The 18884-nt window shown below is 54.3% G+C and overlaps 6 protein-coding genes across 6 annotated transcripts; 2 read left to right on the top strand and 4 right to left on the bottom strand.

The window, feature by feature from the left end:
* Nucleotides 1–249: 249 nt before the first annotated feature.
* WHR41_07282 (uncharacterized protein) lies at nucleotides 250–789 on the top strand (the record flags this gene model as incomplete). The annotated part of the gene is made up of 2 exons (XM_069375887.1): nucleotides 250–350; nucleotides 450–789. 2 exons carry the CDS (start codon nucleotides 250–252, stop codon nucleotides 787–789), a joined length of 441 nt encoding a protein of 146 aa, XP_069227269.1.
* A 268-nt stretch (nucleotides 790–1057) lies between these two features.
* Nucleotides 1058–1479, bottom strand: WHR41_07281 (uncharacterized protein; the record flags this gene model as incomplete). The annotated part of the gene is made up of 2 exons (XM_069375886.1): nucleotides 1058–1223; nucleotides 1277–1479. 2 exons carry the CDS (start codon nucleotides 1477–1479, stop codon nucleotides 1058–1060), a joined length of 369 nt encoding a protein of 122 aa, XP_069227266.1.
* A 674-nt stretch (nucleotides 1480–2153) lies between these two features.
* WHR41_07280 (uncharacterized protein) lies at nucleotides 2154–3932 on the bottom strand (the record flags this gene model as incomplete). Its single annotated transcript, XM_069375885.1, has 6 exons — nucleotides 2154–2638; nucleotides 2691–2894; nucleotides 2953–2985; nucleotides 3031–3219; nucleotides 3268–3637; nucleotides 3696–3932. The coding sequence occupies 6 exons, from the start codon at nucleotides 3930–3932 to the stop codon at nucleotides 2154–2156; spliced, it is 1518 nt and encodes a 505-aa protein (XP_069227267.1).
* Nucleotides 3933–5731: 1799 nt separating this feature from the next.
* WHR41_07279 (uncharacterized protein) lies at nucleotides 5732–7739 on the top strand. The gene is made up of 3 exons (XM_069375884.1): nucleotides 5732–5944; nucleotides 6002–6326; nucleotides 6378–7739. The coding sequence occupies exons 1-3, from the start codon at nucleotides 5754–5756 to the stop codon at nucleotides 7689–7691; spliced, it is 1830 nt and encodes a 609-aa protein (XP_069227298.1). The 5' UTR covers nucleotides 5732–5753; the 3' UTR covers nucleotides 7692–7739.
* Nucleotides 7740–11141: 3402 nt separating this feature from the next.
* On the bottom strand, nucleotides 11142–11785 carry WHR41_07278 (uncharacterized protein; the record flags this gene model as incomplete). The annotated part of the gene is made up of 2 exons (XM_069375883.1): nucleotides 11142–11512; nucleotides 11575–11785. The coding sequence occupies 2 exons, from the start codon at nucleotides 11783–11785 to the stop codon at nucleotides 11142–11144; spliced, it is 582 nt and encodes a 193-aa protein (XP_069227290.1).
* Nucleotides 11786–16752: 4967 nt separating this feature from the next.
* Nucleotides 16753–18594, bottom strand: WHR41_07277 (uncharacterized protein; the record flags this gene model as incomplete). The annotated part of the gene is made up of 1 exon (XM_069375882.1): nucleotides 16753–18594. One exon carries the CDS (start codon nucleotides 18592–18594, stop codon nucleotides 16753–16755), a length of 1842 nt encoding a protein of 613 aa, XP_069227297.1.
* Between the last annotated feature and the right edge of the window lie 290 nt (nucleotides 18595–18884).

Here is an 18884-nt window from a genome sequence, read left to right as displayed (position 1 = left end):
ACTATGAACGCAAACCCGATCAAGGGCTGGTATCAGGAAACCTACAGTGAAGCGCGATGGCTCAGAAAAAGGCGGCAGTGAAGGCTAATCGTTCGCGCAGCGCGTTGGTCACACGACTGACGTTCTCCGCCTCGCAACTTCCCTCGACGCTCGCGCAACCTATCTTGTTGCCACAACCACAACAGTTCACTCCGCATTGCACAAGCAATAACAAGAGGCATCCCGTCGGAACTACATCGATCGTTCGCCATGCTGAGTCTCGGGCAAGTCTTGAAAGGCAAGATCGGCTCATACAAGATCGGCTCATACAAGATCACCTCCAAGCTCGAAAATGCAATCTGGCTAGCAACGTAAGCATCCATGCACAATGCCTCACTTTCGAAGCCGTGATCCTAACAAGATCAGCGCAACCAACCGATTGAACCAGTCAGTCATCGTCAAGCACTCAGAGCATTCAGCTTGATCTATGGCGAGCACTTTCATATTTGTCAGCCTGACGTCGGTATTGACCACGAAGACTACGAGATCAAAATTCTTCTGCGACACGTCCGCCATTTCGGCCCATTTCCAATTTCTTTCCAAGAAATCGCAGGCGAAGAGCAGCTCGAAATTGCCACTTGGCTGATGACCAACAGTCCGCCGGAGACTTTCAGGCCGTTTGCGAGGACGGCCAACAAAGAAGTCTCAGAAGTGGACAAGAGGTTTCTACTCAAGATGATGAAGCTCGACCCAAGGGCGAGGTCGAGAGTGGAAGACCTGCTCAACGATGTCTGGTTTGAAGAGGATTGAATGTGCTATCGCATCAACGCTAAACGAATATCCCGATGTCTAGGACCTTCTTTGTTGAAAGCCCAGAATTTCTAGTATCGTGCCCCTTTTCAACAACATCCTGGCACATTTTTCGTAGCATCGATCGAAGGAAAATACAAACACTGGATCCAGCCATCTGTGGGTATCATGCTGCTCTCAATACATCGCCATACAAAAAATCAAACACCACTGAAGCATCGATCATCCGAAGGCATGAGTCGTAAACTAATCGTTACCGCCTACTTGGTCACTTCTTCTTCTTCTTCTTCTTCTTCTTCTTCTTCGTCTGAGTGTCTTTTACCAGAAAATGCGTGATTTTTCCGTCCTTTGGAATGTCATCATCCGGAGCAACCTTCTTGAGTTCAAGAGCGGAGTAGTATTGGCGTGGGTCTGTGCTGGGATGGACACTGTCCCTGCAGGATCAATCAGTAACCTTGCCAAGTTACCCCGACAACTAAAGCGATACCTCGAGCAAATCTCCCTCGTGTCAGAAGCCACCTGATCGAGAGTCTTTTCTACCGCCGCGCGAAACCCCCAGCCCTGCCCCTTAGCCACCTCGGTTCTAGTCCAGGCTTGAGTCTTCGTTGCGACAGAGAGAACGATTTCTTTGCCGTCTTTGACAACCGTGCCGACGCGGATCTTCTTGAAGATGTAGGTGATGCCAGTCATTGCAGCAGATCTATGGAAGCTCGACCGAAGGATGTCCTGTACTTTGCCTGTGGAGTTGTAGTTGCTCTACCGATCGATTGGTTGCTGCTCTTTTGGATGTAGGTATGAGGTTGACTACAGTACACAGGTTAGCCATGATGCGGCTTTTGAGCTTTTGGTCGTTCAGAATCTCACTGGTGAATGTGTGATGTCTGCTTCTGTTAAGCAGCAGGACCCCATGGTCCGTGGATAAGCCAGCGCGCGTTACGTTATTGACCGACCGCACGGTTTCCCACCGCATCGCAAGTCATAGCACTCCTGAAAGCCCATAATAAGATTGATCAATGTTTGATGCTTCTTGAAGACAACCTCACGAGGAATAGTTGGTCCTCCGATGTGCTAGCGAACATTCACAGGCTAGGTTTGCAACTTCCAGGGCGTAACAAGACAGTTCAGACCACGGCGGCAAAGGTATGCTCAGACTAACAGCTGCACATGCGAGCTTGTACACTCCTAGGACCTGATGTCGCGACTAGGGTCTTCTGCGTGCGGCAGCTCTGTACACTCGACGGGTTTGCTCAGAGTTGCTCTCATTGACAGCTAAAATCCGCGAAAGGCTTTCGAACGGAATCTATTGGGCGAAGGGCATTAAACAAAAGACACTTTCATTGCGCATTGCCTCCTTTGTCCCAGACCTAGCTATTATCATCTGTCGGAAAGTCGTTTCGATCGCCTCTTCCCTGGGCCCTTTTCGCCTCGTTCTCCCGCCTGATACTTCCCACATACTTATGGAATTTGTCAGCCATGCCCAAGACTTTTTTGAAATGCCCTTCCTCGATAATGACAAAGTCCTTGTTCTCGCCCACAGTGTCGTATTCTGCCAAGGTAAGCGCGGTCTGTAGAGCATTGCGGATCTCACGGCCATTGAGGTCAATCTTTCTCACTTCTTCGCTGTCGAGTACATATTCTTGGGCATTCTTGCCGACGTAAACTTTGTCTCCTTTCTCTTTCTTGAGCTTCTTGAAAAAGCCAGACCAGATCTTACGCCGTGCTTCTGGCGTTAGGCCCTCGTATCCGATGGCGACATGAATTCTGGACATGAACGCATCGTCGATTTGTCCGACACGGTTTGTCGTGAGAAACAGCAGACCGCTAAAGTACTCCATGCGTCGCAGGAAAGCTGGCAAAGGGTCAGTGTGAGTCTCCAATATAGAACGAGTCTATATCCATACCAGACACCAGACCATTCCTGGCCAGATCTCGAGTTTTCCGTTGTTCCAGGAATATATCAGCTTCATCGACCAGCAGCACAGCGTTCCAAGATTCGGCAATATCGAACCACTTCAGTAATTCCTGTTCGACTTTGACCTCTTTCGTGCCAATGTCGGCGACGGTGAGTGCCAGAAGAGGTCTTTGCAGCCAAGCAGCAATGCTCTCTACGTAGTAGTGTTAGCTCGATCGATGGTTTTGTCACGTAGGAGGGCTCAAATTTACCAACAGTGTACGTTTTTCCGACTCCAGGAGGTCCTATGGGCGATCAGAGTGATCCTTCAACCAATTTGGGTAACTCACCATGCAGTAAGATGATCTGACCTGTTCCTTTGCCTTCAATGAAATCAGCCGACCATGAGCGGGACGCAGAGGTCTGCTTCATGGAGAGAGCTTGAATAGTTTCAAGAGCATGCGGATCGACGAGGACAAGATTGTCGATACTGTCGGGGGAAGACTGCAGTGGACGAACGTAATCCATGCTTATGTACACTTTCGGCTTGTCAGTAAAAGTTTTCTTTAGGAATGGGTGTTACTCACTCCAATCTTTCGCACTCAGTGCAAAGGCTAGGGCTTCTGGTTGAAGCAGCAACAATTGGTGATCGGTCAGAGTGTTAAATTGATTGTCTTCGTCGGTTTCTTCCCAATCGACCGTGAAATCACCGGCACCGACACTCGCAGTTGCTCCTGCCGTGGCGGCGGAACTCCACAAATCTGCAGTGGTTGTGGCGGCTGGCATTTTCCCCCGCTTGGTCAGTCTTTTGGCCCTGTCGTTGATTATGAAAATGCGGTCGTATGCAGCAAACTTTTTGCTAAAGTCCTGGACTTGATCAAATACTGGCGTGTGAGGGCTGACCTCGCCGTCGAGGTTCCATGCTCGGGAATGATCAATCACGACTTTGCCGGAGTACTGTTCTAGTCAGCCAAATGCAATTTGAATGCTCCACTTCACGAATGTTTATACTCACGTGGCGGCCGTCACTCAGGTCGGGACCATCGTAGTGCACATGCAAGCTGCCTTTCTGAAGTGCCTGCAAATAGATCTTGTTCCTTTGTATGATCTTAGCTCGTCGAGAACCGTTGTCGTGAACATCCCAGTCGTCGGTGGGGCAAACTGGCAAGGATGTAACTTCTCGACACCCGTCGTACCTGGTAATGACACCAATACACGGGACTCGAGCGACGCGAGAGCCATTAGCAGCCATTCTCCAACATTTGAGATACCATCGACGATACGGTCTGTCGATTGCGATGATTTCACGTTCCACCTTGTATACGACAGCAACAGAGATACCCTCTGACGTTTGCAGATATACGTCAATCCCTGGTCTGAACAAGTACCAAAGCATCTCAAAATTGATGGTCGGTGTCGTTGCTGATAGTAACGCAACCGTTGGTAGTATGTTGTCCTGGTAGCCGTCGCGCAGGAAGCCATCCAAGACGTGCATGTGCTTCAGCTGCGCAGCTCTGTCTCCGGTATTGTTTTCTTGCTGGGTGATTTGTTTCTCATTGGCTCCAATCCAGGATTGTATACCCGAGTAGTGGTGCATCAGGACATGAAATGGTTCTTCGATTTCGACAGGATGCGCTGATTGCCAGTCCGCCGCTTCGGGGTAGTACTCAATAAGGCCTCCGAGTATCTGTTTGATGTAGTCCGAGTGTATTAGAACTAAGCGTCGCGCGATGCGCGATAGACGCAATTCGCTGATCGCAGGTCGAGGCGAATCCTTCAGACGACGAATCTTTGACATTTCCCTTGAGCTGTAGCGGGCATCCAAGACCTTTGTGAGCACTTCGAGGATCTTGGATGATCTGCGGGTCCGTGACGGAAGCGTTGCGCGACTATCGAAGCCACTCATTGGTTTCTCCGGGGATTCAACGCAGAGTGGTATGTCAAATGGAACATCCTGTCTCATTTGCTCGTCGTTAACAACTCGTCCGGGAGATCTTTCATCGAATCTTCTGCGAATGGCAAGCGTGTACACGATATCAGCTTCCACTTGAGATTCTTCTGCCTCATCCTTAGACATTTCACTGGCAGAAGACGATGCACTGAAACTGGGAGATCGCGATACACGCGATCTTGGTGGGATACTGGAGATTCTAAGATCTTCTTGCTGCCGAATGAAGATCTCATCGTCCATCATCGTTTCGTTGAATGGATCTCGTCGTTCAGAGCTTGGCCAAGGATCGTGATCAGCTGCGCTGGTGGTCAGTGAATGAGTAGAGTGCCCTGCGTCTTTTTGCCAACCTGTTTGAGCTTCCATGCTGTCAAGATAAGGCCCAACACGATCCATGTTGTTCTCGTGGTGCAATTTTCGCTACAAGTAGGAGGAAATGCCGACTGTCTCGCTATGATGTATCCGAGGGAATGGGCGGCTGGAGCATGAGACTGCAACCTTGACATTTTCGACTCTACATAAGCAGTTATCGTTCCGCCACTAATGCAAGCGTGGAGTCCGTGATCGACACACACCCTGGCTGCATGCTGCAAGGCTGTTAGCAAGTCGCTGAGGAACGCTCTCGCTCACCTAGCGGGCTAGATGACTGGTCAGCCGCAGGCCAAAAACAGAGAAAAGTAAGCTATCAGCCGATATCCATAACATCAATGACTTTTAGCTGTAACAGAACCTGTAAGCAAGTCCAGACCCCATATCTGCCATACTCGAGGATGAAAGATCAGCTGCTGTAGCGGTCCCAAGACGCCGCTGGCGGTTGTTGATCCGATCTCATTGGTGGACGCCAAACAGCACTGCAGGGAGCTGGAAAAGATATATTTGCATGCGTTGTCTTTGCAGTAGTTCGCTGTGCGTAAGCTCGCTAAACTCGCTATCGCCGCATTTGCTGCCGGCCATCGGTGAACCCACAGATCTCTCTCTGCCTCCGATCGCTGAAGCTTCGACTTCGAAGCATCACATGATGACACGAGACCGGCGGCGGAGTAAAATCAGGATTCCCGCTCGCGGTTGCTACTTATCTGGCTCTACAATAACATACACACAGGAGTGCGTTTTCCAAGCTCACTGATGTCTAAGACGTTGGTCCGCAACTTCAGCGACAGTCTGCAGGGAGAGGCTGATACAGACGGTCCAAATCGAACCCTTGTCAAGAGTCTGAGCTGGAAGATTCAGCATGACCGGGAGCAGGAGGAGAAGTCTGCGCGACTGAGTCTGGAATGGCCGCTGCTCTTTTCTGACGTAGATCACTTGTCGCAAATGTGAGACTGAGCGGAGATCTTTTCGCTATTTTGGTTGAATTACTGACACGCCCATAGAGCCTCTGAACCGGGAGAAGAGCAGCTCTTGAGATGTAGCACACAGCTTGCCAGAGCTTGGAAAAGATTCCAGCTGTCGTTGCCGGCCGGCCAGAGTGCTCTTTTGCATGATACGCCACCCCAGATGTCTGTGCTGTTCGATGTCATCAAATCGGCTTCCGCCAGCTGGCAGACGCAACGCGAGGAAACTAGGTGGGGAAGGATGAAGGTGTTCTTTGCGAAGATGAGCAGATCAGCAAATGATCACAGTGACCTGTTGGCAATCATACCGTCTAATGACAAGTACACTTCGCTGGTTGCAGGTTCCATGTCAGCCATCGTGCAGGTATGGGAACAGCCTTTTCTCATTTTGGCGGAGTTTTCTAACACTCAGTAGGCATTCGTTCGACACGAAGATACCGCTCTAGCACTCTCGGAATGCTTCGAGCAGCTGTGCGAGGATATCGCACATTGGAAGAAGAGGGTGCTTAAGCATCTGGACCTTCCACTGGTGAGGGACAAGGTCCGCGAGCTGTACACGATCGTCTTTCAATTCTTGACCGACATCTTCACGGAATGGTACGCGTCCAAGGGAAAACGATTCATGAAAAGCTTCGACAGAAACTCCCTGAGCAAGCTGTTTCAGCCTCACAAGGACAAGCTGGCCCGGCTGACCTCAAAGCTCGACGATGTCATTCGAGATCATGAACATGCAAAAACGCAGGAAGATATCTCTCAGCTGAAACAGCTCTTCGAAGGGAACTCGAAAGAGGTCAAAGATATGCTGTATCGGCTCGGTCGGGATCTTCAGGTCCAGTTCGAAGAGTATGTTGTTGACGCAGAAAGGTATCAGCGACGGATGATCGCCGAGCCTCCTTCAGCTCAGCATCTACTCTCGTCTGCCGATGGAGAGGATGTAGAAAGCATCGTCGGGGAGACCTCGCGGACGTTTGAACAGCATGAGATCTTATCCAAGATACTCGACTTAGACGAACGGAAGCAGGGGCACGACGAACTTCAGAGACTGCTTGAACGGGCTGCACATCTACAAGTTGATCGAAAAGTGACAAAAGCACTGCGAGAAATGATGTTCGACTCAAAATCAGTGACTCATTGGATCGAAGGCCCGGCTGCCGTGTCGACGCCCTCACAGAACACCCTCACCTCCGCTGCCTTGACCGCACTACTGCAGCAGCGTCACTGTGTTGCGTTTTATTTCTGTAACTCTCAGGAAACACGGAGCCATAGACAGGCTTTACGAGAGATGACCAGGAGCCTGATTGTTCAATTAGTCTCCTCCTTGCCGCCACGTGTGTCCACCGCGGTTGACTTGTCCCCGGAGCGATTTGAGTTGGCGATGAGAACAGACACCGATGCAGCTATTAGTCTTTCTTTGATGAGCGATCTTCAAATTCTTGTCACAAGATCAGTACTGTATGTGATCGATGGCCTGCAGGTGCTCGAAAATCGCTCTGACCGTGAGCACACTCGCAATCTCACCGACTTCACGAAGCTCATGTGCGAAGCAACGCTCAACTCACAAGCACCCGGCAAGCTTTGCTTCTTCACCGACGGCTATGTGGATGCTTTGGCACGAGCTGTGGAACTCAAAAGCTTGAAAGCTGTAAGATTTGAAGTCGAGTCCGACGAGTGGATGGCGGATGATACGGTGCTGTTCTCCGTTGCAGAAGGAACCTTTCCTAATGACTAGAAGCGATGCAATTAATTATGCGAACAATAAGCTTATCGCAGTCCCAAAGGTCCAAGATATAGCTGCCATCGACCAAATCGCCATCCTGAAAGCTTCCCCAGTGAACGGCACCACGTCGTCGTCTTCATTGAGATTCCCTGTTGGATCCGATCTCATTATCTCATCCGGTGAGCGGGAAGACGATGTGCCGTTCGCGGCGACGAGTATCCCGCCAGACGGTAGAGCGGAGTACGTTGTACCCGAGATTGCAGCAGCTGAGCCGCCGGCGGAGATCGGAGCGACACCACCAACTATGTAGGCACTTGTGGGTCTATTAGGTACTGATTGAGCAGATGCTGAGTTGGTCCAAATTGTTGAGACTCCTTCCGCCATGACAAGCAGGCCAGACGCCGAGGATAGAGCTGAGTAAGTGGTGCCAGAGACAGAAGCGGCGGATCCTCCTGCAGAGATCGTGACGGTCCCCCCAATTGCGAAAGCATTCGCATAGCCCTCAACGCTCGCGGCCAGAGGCGATGTGGACGGTGTGGTTGCCCTGTCGAGAGCAGTAATAGTTGTAGATGCACCGTTGGCAACTGCAATGACGCCGCCGTCCGATGGAAGAACATTGAAGGTCGTTCCCGAGATAGTCGCCGCTTGCTGCCCGTTTACAAGGGTAGCAAGGGCCTCTGTTACAACCCGATTTGATTCCGCATTGTCGACCTCGGGCGGGAACTGCTCGCCAGAAATTCCGAGATTGATGTATGAAGCGAATTCGTCTGCCGAATCTTCTTCGGCTGCGATGATACCAGAGCCTGACGGCAAAGCGGAGTAGACCGTGGCAGCTATTGTTACCGGTGGACCATTTGCGCTGATCGTTGTTCTGCTGCCGACAACATATGCGTTCGAGTCGTCCCCCATAGAGTCGATGGCACCCACGTCCTGAATGCTGGATCCTCCTTCGGCGGCAATCGTACGGCTGGAAGGGCGAGTGATGTCGACCGAATTGACCGCCACGATCTGAATAGACGAAACAGTATCTTCTGGGGACTGCGAGGGAGAACCAGATGCTTGGGCTGGAAAAGAAGGACGCGCAGTGTCCGGAGAGCTTTCTATCTTATCATTCGAGGACAGGATTTGATCGCCGCCGCTCTGCGCTTCGAGAGCTGGCTCCGAGGTCGTGACTTCACGGGTTGACGTAGGGCGAGCAATAGCTGAGGGGCTAGAGTCAGAATCAGGGCCATCGGTCGTCGAGCTGGTAACCACTGTCGAAGTACTTGCGGGAAGGTCGATTCCGCCACTTGAACCAGGCTGCGCTGCTGTAGAAGTCGGCGAGCTCTGCTTCGTGGAAGTGGGCGAGGCCAGCGGAAGCGTCTTTGCCGGTAGTTCAATCTGATTCATAGGCGTCAACGCAAGCGGAGGCGCCGCCGAAAAGATGTATGAACATTGTTGCCACGCCGCAAGTGCTGGCATGTTCTTTGACAAGTCCGGCAGGTAGTACACGTCCCTCATACCGGTGTAGACCTCTGAGGACGAAGTGTAGTGCACCTGCACGGTCGTTGCAAACACTGGACCATAATAGACTCCCAAGCCATCACGGTTCGCGGTCGACCAATTTTCGATACAAGTGGGCGATCCATCGCTATCAGTAGTCGATAGCTCTCCTTGAACTCCGACACTACCTCCGAAGTCGACGACTGCTTGAGCAGAATCCGTCAAAGTGCTGTATTCCATGAGCGTGATGTTCCTCCAGGTATCCCCTAGCAAGAACTCACTGAGTCACCCATGAATAATTATCCTCAGGCTTGATCGTCGTCATTACGGACCCGCTCACTGTGCTATTACAGGTAAGTACGACGCTCAACAATGAGTTTCATGTCTGTGGCGCAACTCACCTGGTCTCATATCCCCACTCTCGAGCCTGCACACTTACCACCGGGGTGCAGTTGGCGTCTAAACCATATTCTAAGATCCCAGACCGTTGGTAATCAGTAAGTGGCGACGAGTTGCAGAGAGTCGAGGTGATCGTGGTATTTCGATTCGGATCCACCGTGACTTGGACAGTCTGTACAGGCGCGATTGACGAGTCCGCCGGCCCCCAAGTAAGAATCGCAGGATAGATGCTCATGAAAAGGCAAGGTTCACATCCTGTGAAAGAGGACGAGGTATTTGCGATGGGGTAGAGGCCAGTCGACATCGATGTCACAGCTGTCATCATGAGCGACCTAGACTCGGAAAATATTCAGCCGCTCTGCTATTGCGTTGACAGAAATCCAAGGAACCACAACCTCTAGACGTTCAAATGCATATGGTGTCCAGGATACGCAAAATAGGAACTGGGGCGATTCGTTCTCGAAGACAGCTAGGAGGTAGAATGAAACGACATGAGGGCGTTTGTTAATTTGCAAACAACCCGTGGAAGGCTTAGACGAGATATGACTCGGCTCAGGACCAAGATCAGAGACTTGCTGAAATAGACGCGCCGCTGGCTAGCCCACTAGTATGTCTACTAGGATCTGAATCCTGGCCGCAGTGCAATATATCTGCCGAACGTGTCATTGGCTTAGCTCTCGATTTACTTGGCGTGCTCGGAGAACCCGCTGCGAGAGGCAAGGTTCGACTGTTCCAACTCATGCTGTGATTGGTGCGTCCTTGCATTCGATCGCTGGATTTAGAAGTAGGGAGCTGCTTAGTGTGTTACATGGAGGATCGCCCGGATTGCCGTGCGTGCGGCTGAGCTGCAGACCCAGGCCATGAGCTGTGAGCTGGCGACTTGGCAGCTTGGTAGATGCGGCAACCGGTATTGACCATAATCGTCTCCTCGGTCTTGAGACATTCTAATTCACAATTTTCGTGGTCCGCTCTACGATGAGGGAGAGATTTTTCGTGACTGGAAAGGCGACGTGGGAGTCTTTTGTTTGGGCGGAGTTGTTGCCAAGTCTCGTATCACGTCTCGCAGATGTATCTGAAGCAGGCAACTCAGGAACGCCTTGGGAGATGCAGCCTGAAGGCGGTCGTCTCGGCGGATCTACTGTAAATGCGGCCTCAGGAGCGAGAGATCTGTAAAAATTTCAATGCATCCTCGGATATCTCGATATCTCAAATGAATTACGATTGCTTCCGAGATCGGGTTGAAACAAGCGTTGAGCCCGCGGACTTGCTCTTCTAAGTGTGTGGTCTTCCCTATAGATCTAACAGCACTCTCTGTAGTATTGGTGTGCACAGTCAGTCAGGCAGCGATCTGTAGCGCCATAATGTCCGGGCTCAGCCTTCGTCTTCGGATTGCAGGGTATCGAGTTCGGCTTCCAGCCAGCCGTTTTAGTCCTCCGAAGCACGCGGACCTGGCAAAAACACCGACTTGTCACAATCCAACATCGTCCTTCCCTAAATCATTCCTCGCGGGGCATTCAGGCAGAACGCCAGCCTCCCCAGCTGCAAAAATACCATTCCCCCGAGTATCCTTCGAGGTGAAATTCAGCTCGTATCGCCCATACTCATCTTAACATCCCCACTCCCGCCCTCCCCCGCATCCTCCTCAACCTGCATATCCCTCATATCCTCCTCGCTCGCGCCGCCCTCTGCGCCCGCCCTCTCGACCTCCTTGCCGCCCGCCTCGAGCAAGAACTGCACGACGTCGTTCTTGTCCGCGCGCTCGGCCTCGAACATCGCCAGGTGGCCGGCCTCGTTCTTCGTCCACATGTCGGCGCCGGCGGCGACGAGGGCCTTGACGACGGCCAGGTGGCCGTTGAGAGCCGCCCAGTGCAGCGGCGTGCTGCCTTGGGAGTTCGGGCGGTTGATGAAAGTGGCGGGCGAGGAGGAGTAGGATGTGAGGACGGGGAAGAGGTCTGGTAGATTTTCTCGATCAGCGGGGTGATTCTTGTGAAATGCGGTGGCATTCGAGACGAACCTGTCAGGCCGTTCGCGGCGCAGTAGTGGAGAGTGGAGTTTCCGGTCTCGGGGTCAACGACGGCTTCTATGATGTCCTTGGGCTGGCATTGGTATTTCTGCGCGAGCTCGGCGACGGTCGTCTTCAGGTCTTCGACCTCGTTGACGCGGGTGAAGTAGAGGACGTCGTCGATCTCGTCTGCGGTGAGCGCGGGAGGGTTCGTGGAAGCCATTGTTGAAAGATCTGGAGGCAGAGTTCCGACGGGAGGGTGTGTGAACAGAAAGTAAATATGACTATGCTCGCAGTCAAGGTGGGATACTCGGCGTTTGAAGTTTTGAGAGAGCCCTGGCGTCACTTTTTCAGGCGGGGCTCCGGCTGCCGATCACCAGCGGCGGGCCGTTGGTATGCTTAATTGGCGCGAGGTACTTTAAAATGATGGCCACATTTGAGACGACCTTTTCTTGTCATCATCATATCAATGTCGAAGCAATAGCTGTCTATACATATGTTTCGAAATTGGATGTTACCCCAATCGATCGTAGCAATAATCGGAGTGCCGACCCATCAGCTCGAACGACTTTTTTTCTTGACCTTGAACAAGTGCAAAGATCGACGAGACAGCAGGAAACTTGAGAGCTGCTCGGAGATCTTTAAAGCGCAACCGACTGTATCTTTGTCCCCATGAACATCAATTGGAAGTGTGCCAGGAGAACACATGCACTCTTCGCAGCCGTCATTGCATGCATGCTACATGTTGCTATTGCTCATTAAACTCGAATGCCCTTTCCCTCTCGGGCTTATAGTTCATCATCGATCATCAGGCAGCCGTACGTCTCACTGTCCGCGCGCGCCATATGCTTCTGTCGGCACCCGTCTTCCATGCTGTGCCTCCACCTTCATATGGTCTCCCTCCCGCGCTGATTGCGTCTCTAAAAAGTAACAAGAAGAAAAGAAAAGAGAAAAAGCCGGCCGTGCAAGATCCCCATCTCCAACGCCAATCCAAAGCAAACCCCAAACCCAAGCAAAGAGAAAAATCCAGATCCAAGGGTATCGACCCAAACGCCCTTTCCCCATTTCCATCCCAATCCCACCCCTATAATCAAAGCAACATGACATCATCAGCCGAAACGCTCCTCTGCCGCCTATGCAGCCTCCTCCCCATCCCGGGCGCTCCACTCGGCGCATAGCTCCTCGGCAGCGCCCTGCTGCCCGTCGCCCCGACATCCTCATCGGTATCGTCCGGACAAGGCGGCAGGACAATGGGCGGGGCGCGCTCGTTCGCACCGCGGGGGACCATTTTGCTCGACGAGCGCGCGCTCGTCGGCGCTGTGAGAGGAGAGGGTGGAGGGCGAAGACTCGAGCCGCGCGTCGGGATGTAGGTCGCGGGCTGGGCGGGGAGGGTCTGGCGGTTTTTCCTCGCGGCGGAGCGCAGGGGTATCGTGAGGGCTTCGTCGGCGCTGCTGTTGGGGGTGTCGGGGAGGGAGTCCTTTCGCTTGCTCCACGGGTTGGAGGTGGAGTTGGAGATGGGGGAGAAGCGGCCAAGGGAGAAAGAGGAGGAGAATTTGCGGAGTTTGCGGCGGCCGGGGGTTGCGAGGTGGGCCGGGGTGTTGGGGATGGGTGTTGAGGTCGAGGGCGAAGAGGCGAGGAATTCGCGGAGGGTTTGGGAGTCCGGCATTGGGTGGGAGAGGTCGCGCTTTGGAGGGGCGGCGGCGCTGCGCATGCCGGCTACGGCGGATTTGCGGCGGAGGATTTTGGTCTCATTTGACGAGACTGGGGAGCGTTCGTCGACGGAGGTGGGAGGCGTGGAGGGAGTGGAAGTGCTGGAGCTATGTTCTGAGGATGTTCGGGGAGTCGAGCTAATGGTCACGCTGCGCTGGTGGCGGGTTGCTTGTGACATGTCGAGTTTTTGAAGTCGGGAAGTCGGCGGCTTGAAGTAGCTGCTGGGTCGCTGCAATCGAGGACTGGGCGGGATGTCGACGAGTTTCGGTGAAAGGGCGACGTCTCCATGGTTGATGGGTTTCAGAGTCACCATCTGGGCGTGGAAGAAGGGTTTCTCGATCGCACTGCAGCTCCGGGCCAGCTCCTCTGCAGAGACGATCGATAGCCTGGTTGGGACCATGTCGAGAATCTCACCGCTGGAAGCCGAATTGATGCTCATGGCGTCGCTGTCGGCGGATGACAGGTCTTCTTCGTCGGAGGTGTAGCCACCGTAATGCAGATGCTCAGGGAGAGGGTCGGGAAAAGATTCTCTAGGAGAGCGGGTCTTATCCTCGCCAGCGGGAACGGGATGCCCAGAGCTTTGGGGATGCAAAGTGGAGGTGGACGACTCAAGATGCCGGTCGTTCATCTTCGAGGTAGGGTTGAGGAGGAAATCCTCCATGTCACGGAGAGTCAGCACGTCAGCCATGCTTGCGCCAAACGAGGGTCATCCGGGTGGCATTCCAGGGCGGCGAGGCTCGTGTGTCGAGCAGGCGTCGAGCGGACGTCGCACGACAGGCTGAGAATAGCAAAGGCGAAGAGGGTAGAGAGCTGACACGCGCGATGTCACAGAGAGGCGGACGTGCGTTGCAGATGTAGCGCACGCTCTGAGCTACGGTTGCACCCTGTGTGCTATTCTTCTAGCGAGGGTCGGCGGCTAGCGTGAAGAAGCGTGCAGGCCGATTGGAACCAGGGTAGGATGGTTTCAGAGCGTAGGCGGGCTGCCGTTGGCCAGTGGCTGCTTGCAAACTGTGGGCTGCAAGCCCTCCGGCCGATCAAACCCCACCACCGCGCTGCAGAGCCTTCGAGGCGTGCGCTAGTTGCGTGAGGATCCACTGGCGTGGCCTTGTCTGGATCTGGTGAGCCTGCCTATCTGCCGTCCCATGCCGTCTAACTCGTGCGTCGCAGAGCCTTTTGCTGTACATGCTGGAAGTATCGCCCAGCTACACGGGAGACTTGGTATCGTCCGCAACCGATGCAGCACGTTCATGCACCGCGGCGTTGGAGCATGCACTCCGTCGGCTGCCCACTGCCCGTTGCTCGAACCAAATGTGCTGCCCCGTCTGTGGACGAGAACCAGAGGCGCAGGATGGCTCCGAGGTGAGACCTGCTGCACGAGTGCCGGGCGGCGACATGGCAGACACGTGCAGCAATTGGCTGTCGTAGGCTCCGCCAGCACCAGACGGGCGGACGGCGTGGGTTGGCTCGTTGGAAGGTTTAAACGCCGGTGTTACGCTGCCCGCCGCCCGCCCTAACATTTTCGTGGGCAGGCCAATCGCAGCGCCGCATCGCCGTCCCGATCGTGCGTTGGGCGAAGGGCGCTGGTGTGGCACGCCCGACTCGTGCGTGCGATTGCGTGGTCAAGGCAGCAGACGTAGCAGACCCAGCGCGCAACCTCCTGCTCCGATTACTGCAGAGTCAGGCACACCATCACTGCAGAGCAAGGCACACCAGCCCAAGGCACGCCAGGCACGCGCACGCGGACCAAGCTCGCCCGAGCCTCCGCACTGCTGCATTTGATTCGAAGGCCGCCGCACCACCATCCCAAACCCACCACTCCACCACCCGTTCACCTGACACCACGCGATTTGACAAGCGAACCTCATCCGTCGCGGAGTGCAGCGTTTCACCGCCCGTCCTAACGTTTCCGCCATCACGCGGCTTGCGCCAAGCGCAGCAGATAGAGTGCTTACAAGCCTCGTCGCAGCCAGCGTGGCTTGAGATTAGCCGGCTTGCCGACCGCCGGTACTGCTGAACAACGTGTTCTCGCCCACGCTGCGCCTCGGGTGCGATGTCCTGAGCATCATCGCTATCTCACCCGACCCAGCGGATGCGAGCATCTGAAACCTTCACGGCGTCGCATGGCCTGAGGGCTCTGCCGACGGGAGCGATCACGCATGCCTGAAGAGGCTTTGCCCAGGCGCAACGGGACGGTTCGCACTCGTCAGGTCCTGCTCCCCGGGCGAGACGTACCTCAGGCACGGCCTTCTTCCATCTATGAAGCCGCTACCGCTTGCTGCTTGATCGAGTGTAACTTCATCACTGCCTTTCAGACCCGATCTGGACTCATGCATTGTACGCCTCTGATCCCATCAAACCATCGTCACCAGTAGAAGTTCCTCGGAGAACGACAGATTACGAGAACGCAACCCTTGTACCGCCATCCTGTCCTCCCACACGACATCCGCGTGTCTTAGGACGCGGGCGTTAAATCCCCGTGACACTGGAACGCGGCCTCAAATCCCGACGGTCTCCCCTCAAGCACGTGACGACTACGCTTCCAGATCTGTCATGTCCGTTTGAAAGGAGAGCCGAAATGGCGACGCAAGACAGCGTGGCGCCCACGCAGCCTTGACCCCGTCAGGAAGTCGACCAGGAACCCCATCCATGCGTCTAAACCCCAGATCCCGGATCGTCTTCCAGCCAGACCCAACACGCCGTTTCCGCGCGAGAATCCCCGTTTTAGCCTTCCCATGCCCATGCCCGACGGCAATCTTCATCTTGAATCGCTCGTGCCCAACCTCTTCATCAACGAAAGTATTCGAAATAGCCATCTACTCTCCCCGCCCCTCAACCCAGTCCCATCTGTGATCGTGCTCTGCTCTCAGCTCATCTAGCACGGTACGTAGAACACACGTTACTCCCCGCACCCATCCGCTCCCCACGCGGACGAAATTGCCCTGCTGTGCGACCACCCATTCTTTGTGCGACTGCACGATCTGATTGGATGCAAAGTCCGCTCTTTGCTCGTTTCCGGATTCCGATTGCGATAGACGATAGGATCTCTACGTGGAAGGGTGCCTAGTAGTAGAATCGAGGCTTGAGGCCAGTAGGTGACAGATCTGGTATGGGATGTCAGTCTTCGCTCCGTCAGGTACTGTTGCGTCGTTTGGCGTTCGAGTGAGACGATGATACCGGGTGCTTCTGATGGCTGTGAGCCGAGAGTTGGTTCTAGCTTGAGGTACTGACTCTCGCGCTTTGCTGGCCGATGCATCATGGCAAGTGGCGATGATACCGACACAAAAAACAGTAGCTGATGCAGTGAAGTAGTACGCATGCTAAAGGGTATCGAGCTAAGTTGTCTAAAACAAGCGCTTCGCCAGGCAGAATCAAACTTCGCAGCAGTCGGCAGGAAAAAAGAAAAGCGAGCCGTCGCTACTACGCATACACACAGAAAAATGCAAGACTCCTGTCCATCGGCTCAATCCCCACCACCCATTCTCACCCCAACGGCGAAGACCTCGGACTTCCCCCAACCTTCCGGCCCTTCGCCGCGATATCTCTGAAAGGCTTCAAAACCGGCACGCCCTCCTCAGCCAACCCTGAACCCTCCTCCCCCTTCCTTCGAATATACCCTTCCCCCCTCCTCTTAACCGGACTCTCATCATACGGATCGAACCCCACTCTGCCCACAGCCTCATGCCTCAGCCGCCTCCTCTGCGCCTTATCGGCCCCGCCTCCAGCGCCGCCGGCCGTCGCGCTGTCCTCGAGGAAGAAGTTCAGCAGTTCGTCTTCAATGGCGAGGTGCGAGGACTGCCGGAACTGCTGCAGGGCGGCGAGCTTGGTGAGCATTTCGAGGAGGGAGAGGGTGGTTTTAATCGTTGGGTGGGTGCTGGAGTCTTGGGGGTTGGGGTAGGAAGGGGATAGGTTTAGTTGCGAGAGGGCGGTTGAGGGGTCGGGTGTGAGGGATGAGCGGTTGCGGTGGTGGGTTTGGCTGGAGGTGGGGCGGGAGGTTGTCGAGGAGTCGAGGTCGGAGGCGTCGGAGTCGGGGGCTTCGGTGTAGACTTCGAAGGCGAGCCATTCGGGGTCGAGGTCGGAGGGGAGGCGCCAGGGGCGAGAGGTGGGTGAAGGGGGGTTGGGTTGTTGGGCTGGGGAGGGGGAGGGTGAGGTGGGGTGCTTTGCGCTTGAGGGGGTTTCGAAGCTGGTTTCTGAGGCGTCTTGGAAGCTATCGTCGCCATCGTCTGAGAAGTGGAAGTGCTCGACGCTGCGGGATCTTTGCAGCATGCGGCGTGGTGGGTCGGCATGGACATCGCGCTTGAGGAGGAGCACTGGATTGTTCGCCTCGCCGTCTCCGCCGATGTTGAGGATCTTGCCCGTGTCTGCATAGAAGACCTTGGCAATCTCGTGCACCGGGATGACTTCGCGAATACCAGCGGTTGCAACGTCATCGAATTGTCCAGGCTGTGGTTCATTCTCTTCGAACGAATGCACTCGGTCGTCGTCCAGGTCCTCGACGAGAAGCAATTGGTACGCGAACTCTGCTGACATCGTGCTCTCCCTGAATGACGAGGTCGTTGCTTCCGAGTCTTCTCCTGGCAAATTGTACAGCTGATCAAGAGGCACTCGGACGAGCTTCACTTTCGCCTTGTGGATGACTTCTTTCCAGGTGGTAGCGCGGATGCCATCCTCATCAGTCGGCCTCGAGGCATGGCCAGCGAATAGCATGTACATGCTGAGCACGTACGTGGGGCCAACTTGCTGTCGGCAGCCAGGCGATGATGTGTAGCTGCGGTCCGCAGCGGTCAAGAAAGTGCTAGCTTGGAGCAAGCGGGACGGGGATATGGTTCCCGAGAGCTTTGTCGAGAGGTTGACACCAGAAGTAGTGATGGCAAGGTTGATTAGAGGCACAGCATCTTCAATACGATCGAGCAGGACTTTGATCTCAGATATGATCAGCCTCATCTGCTGTTCAGTCTCCTCGCGGCTTTTGGCTCGCTTGCTGTTGCGACGCAAGAGCTGCTCGTCGTTGGCAGCGTCGTTCAGTCTCACGCCGAGATTCTGAATCTCATATCGGATGTCCTTGGTAAGGCTGACAGCCGATTCCAAGGTAGTATTTCCTCTAGCGGCAATAAGCTCGATCATATCGATTGCCGGTGAGATGATGCGGATTTTGCTTTCGAGTCGAACCTGTAGTCTCGCAAGTTCCTCTCGCTCCTTGCCTCTGGGCGCCTCCTTGATGAGACGACCACATTGTTTGAGCGCGTAGCCGGTGGTGATGGTGATACCAGATCTTATCGCATAGTTCATCGCATGCTGAGTCACTTTGCTCAATAGCACGTCCATTTTGGCCGTATTGATGTGCGATCAGTCCGACACGCAGTAAGAGTTGCAAGTGTTGAAGCTCCGAGACTTTCGCGTGTCCGTGGCGACAAGCGGTGCTCGTAGCTTTGACGCAGTGGCATTGTTCGTGCTTGCAAGGATGCCTGAGCCGCGGACCGCGATTCACGCGTGTGCAGGCATTAATGTAAGTGAGCGCTCAGAGCGCTGGCAGGCAAGCGCAGACCGGCCAATCAGCGCACGACCGTGTGGGTCAAGCTTCAGAAGCCGGGGCCAGCCACAGCTCGACTGAGCCA

Source organism: Cladosporium halotolerans (assembly GCF_011745625.1).
Source record: "Cladosporium halotolerans strain TM138-S3 chromosome Unknown Sca28, whole genome shotgun sequence".
Taxonomy (NCBI): Eukaryota; Fungi; Ascomycota; class Dothideomycetes; order Cladosporiales; family Cladosporiaceae; genus Cladosporium; species Cladosporium halotolerans.
The sequence above is the reverse complement of the archived record's forward strand: the minus strand, read 5'-3'. Positions and strand labels throughout refer to the sequence as shown.

Excerpts from the sequence above, each read along its gene's own strand:
- WHR41_07279 (XM_069375884.1), top strand. The coding sequence starts at position 5,754 with ATGTCTAAGACGTTGGTCCGCAACTTCAGCGACAGTCTGCAGGGAGAG. Across the intron at positions 5,945-6,001 it reads GTAGATCACTTGTCGCAAAT|AGCCTCTGAACCGGGAGAAG; the intron begins GTGAGACTGAGC and ends ACACGCCCATAG. Across the intron at positions 6,327-6,377 it reads CCATGTCAGCCATCGTGCAG|GCATTCGTTCGACACGAAGA; the intron begins GTATGGGAACAG and ends AACACTCAGTAG.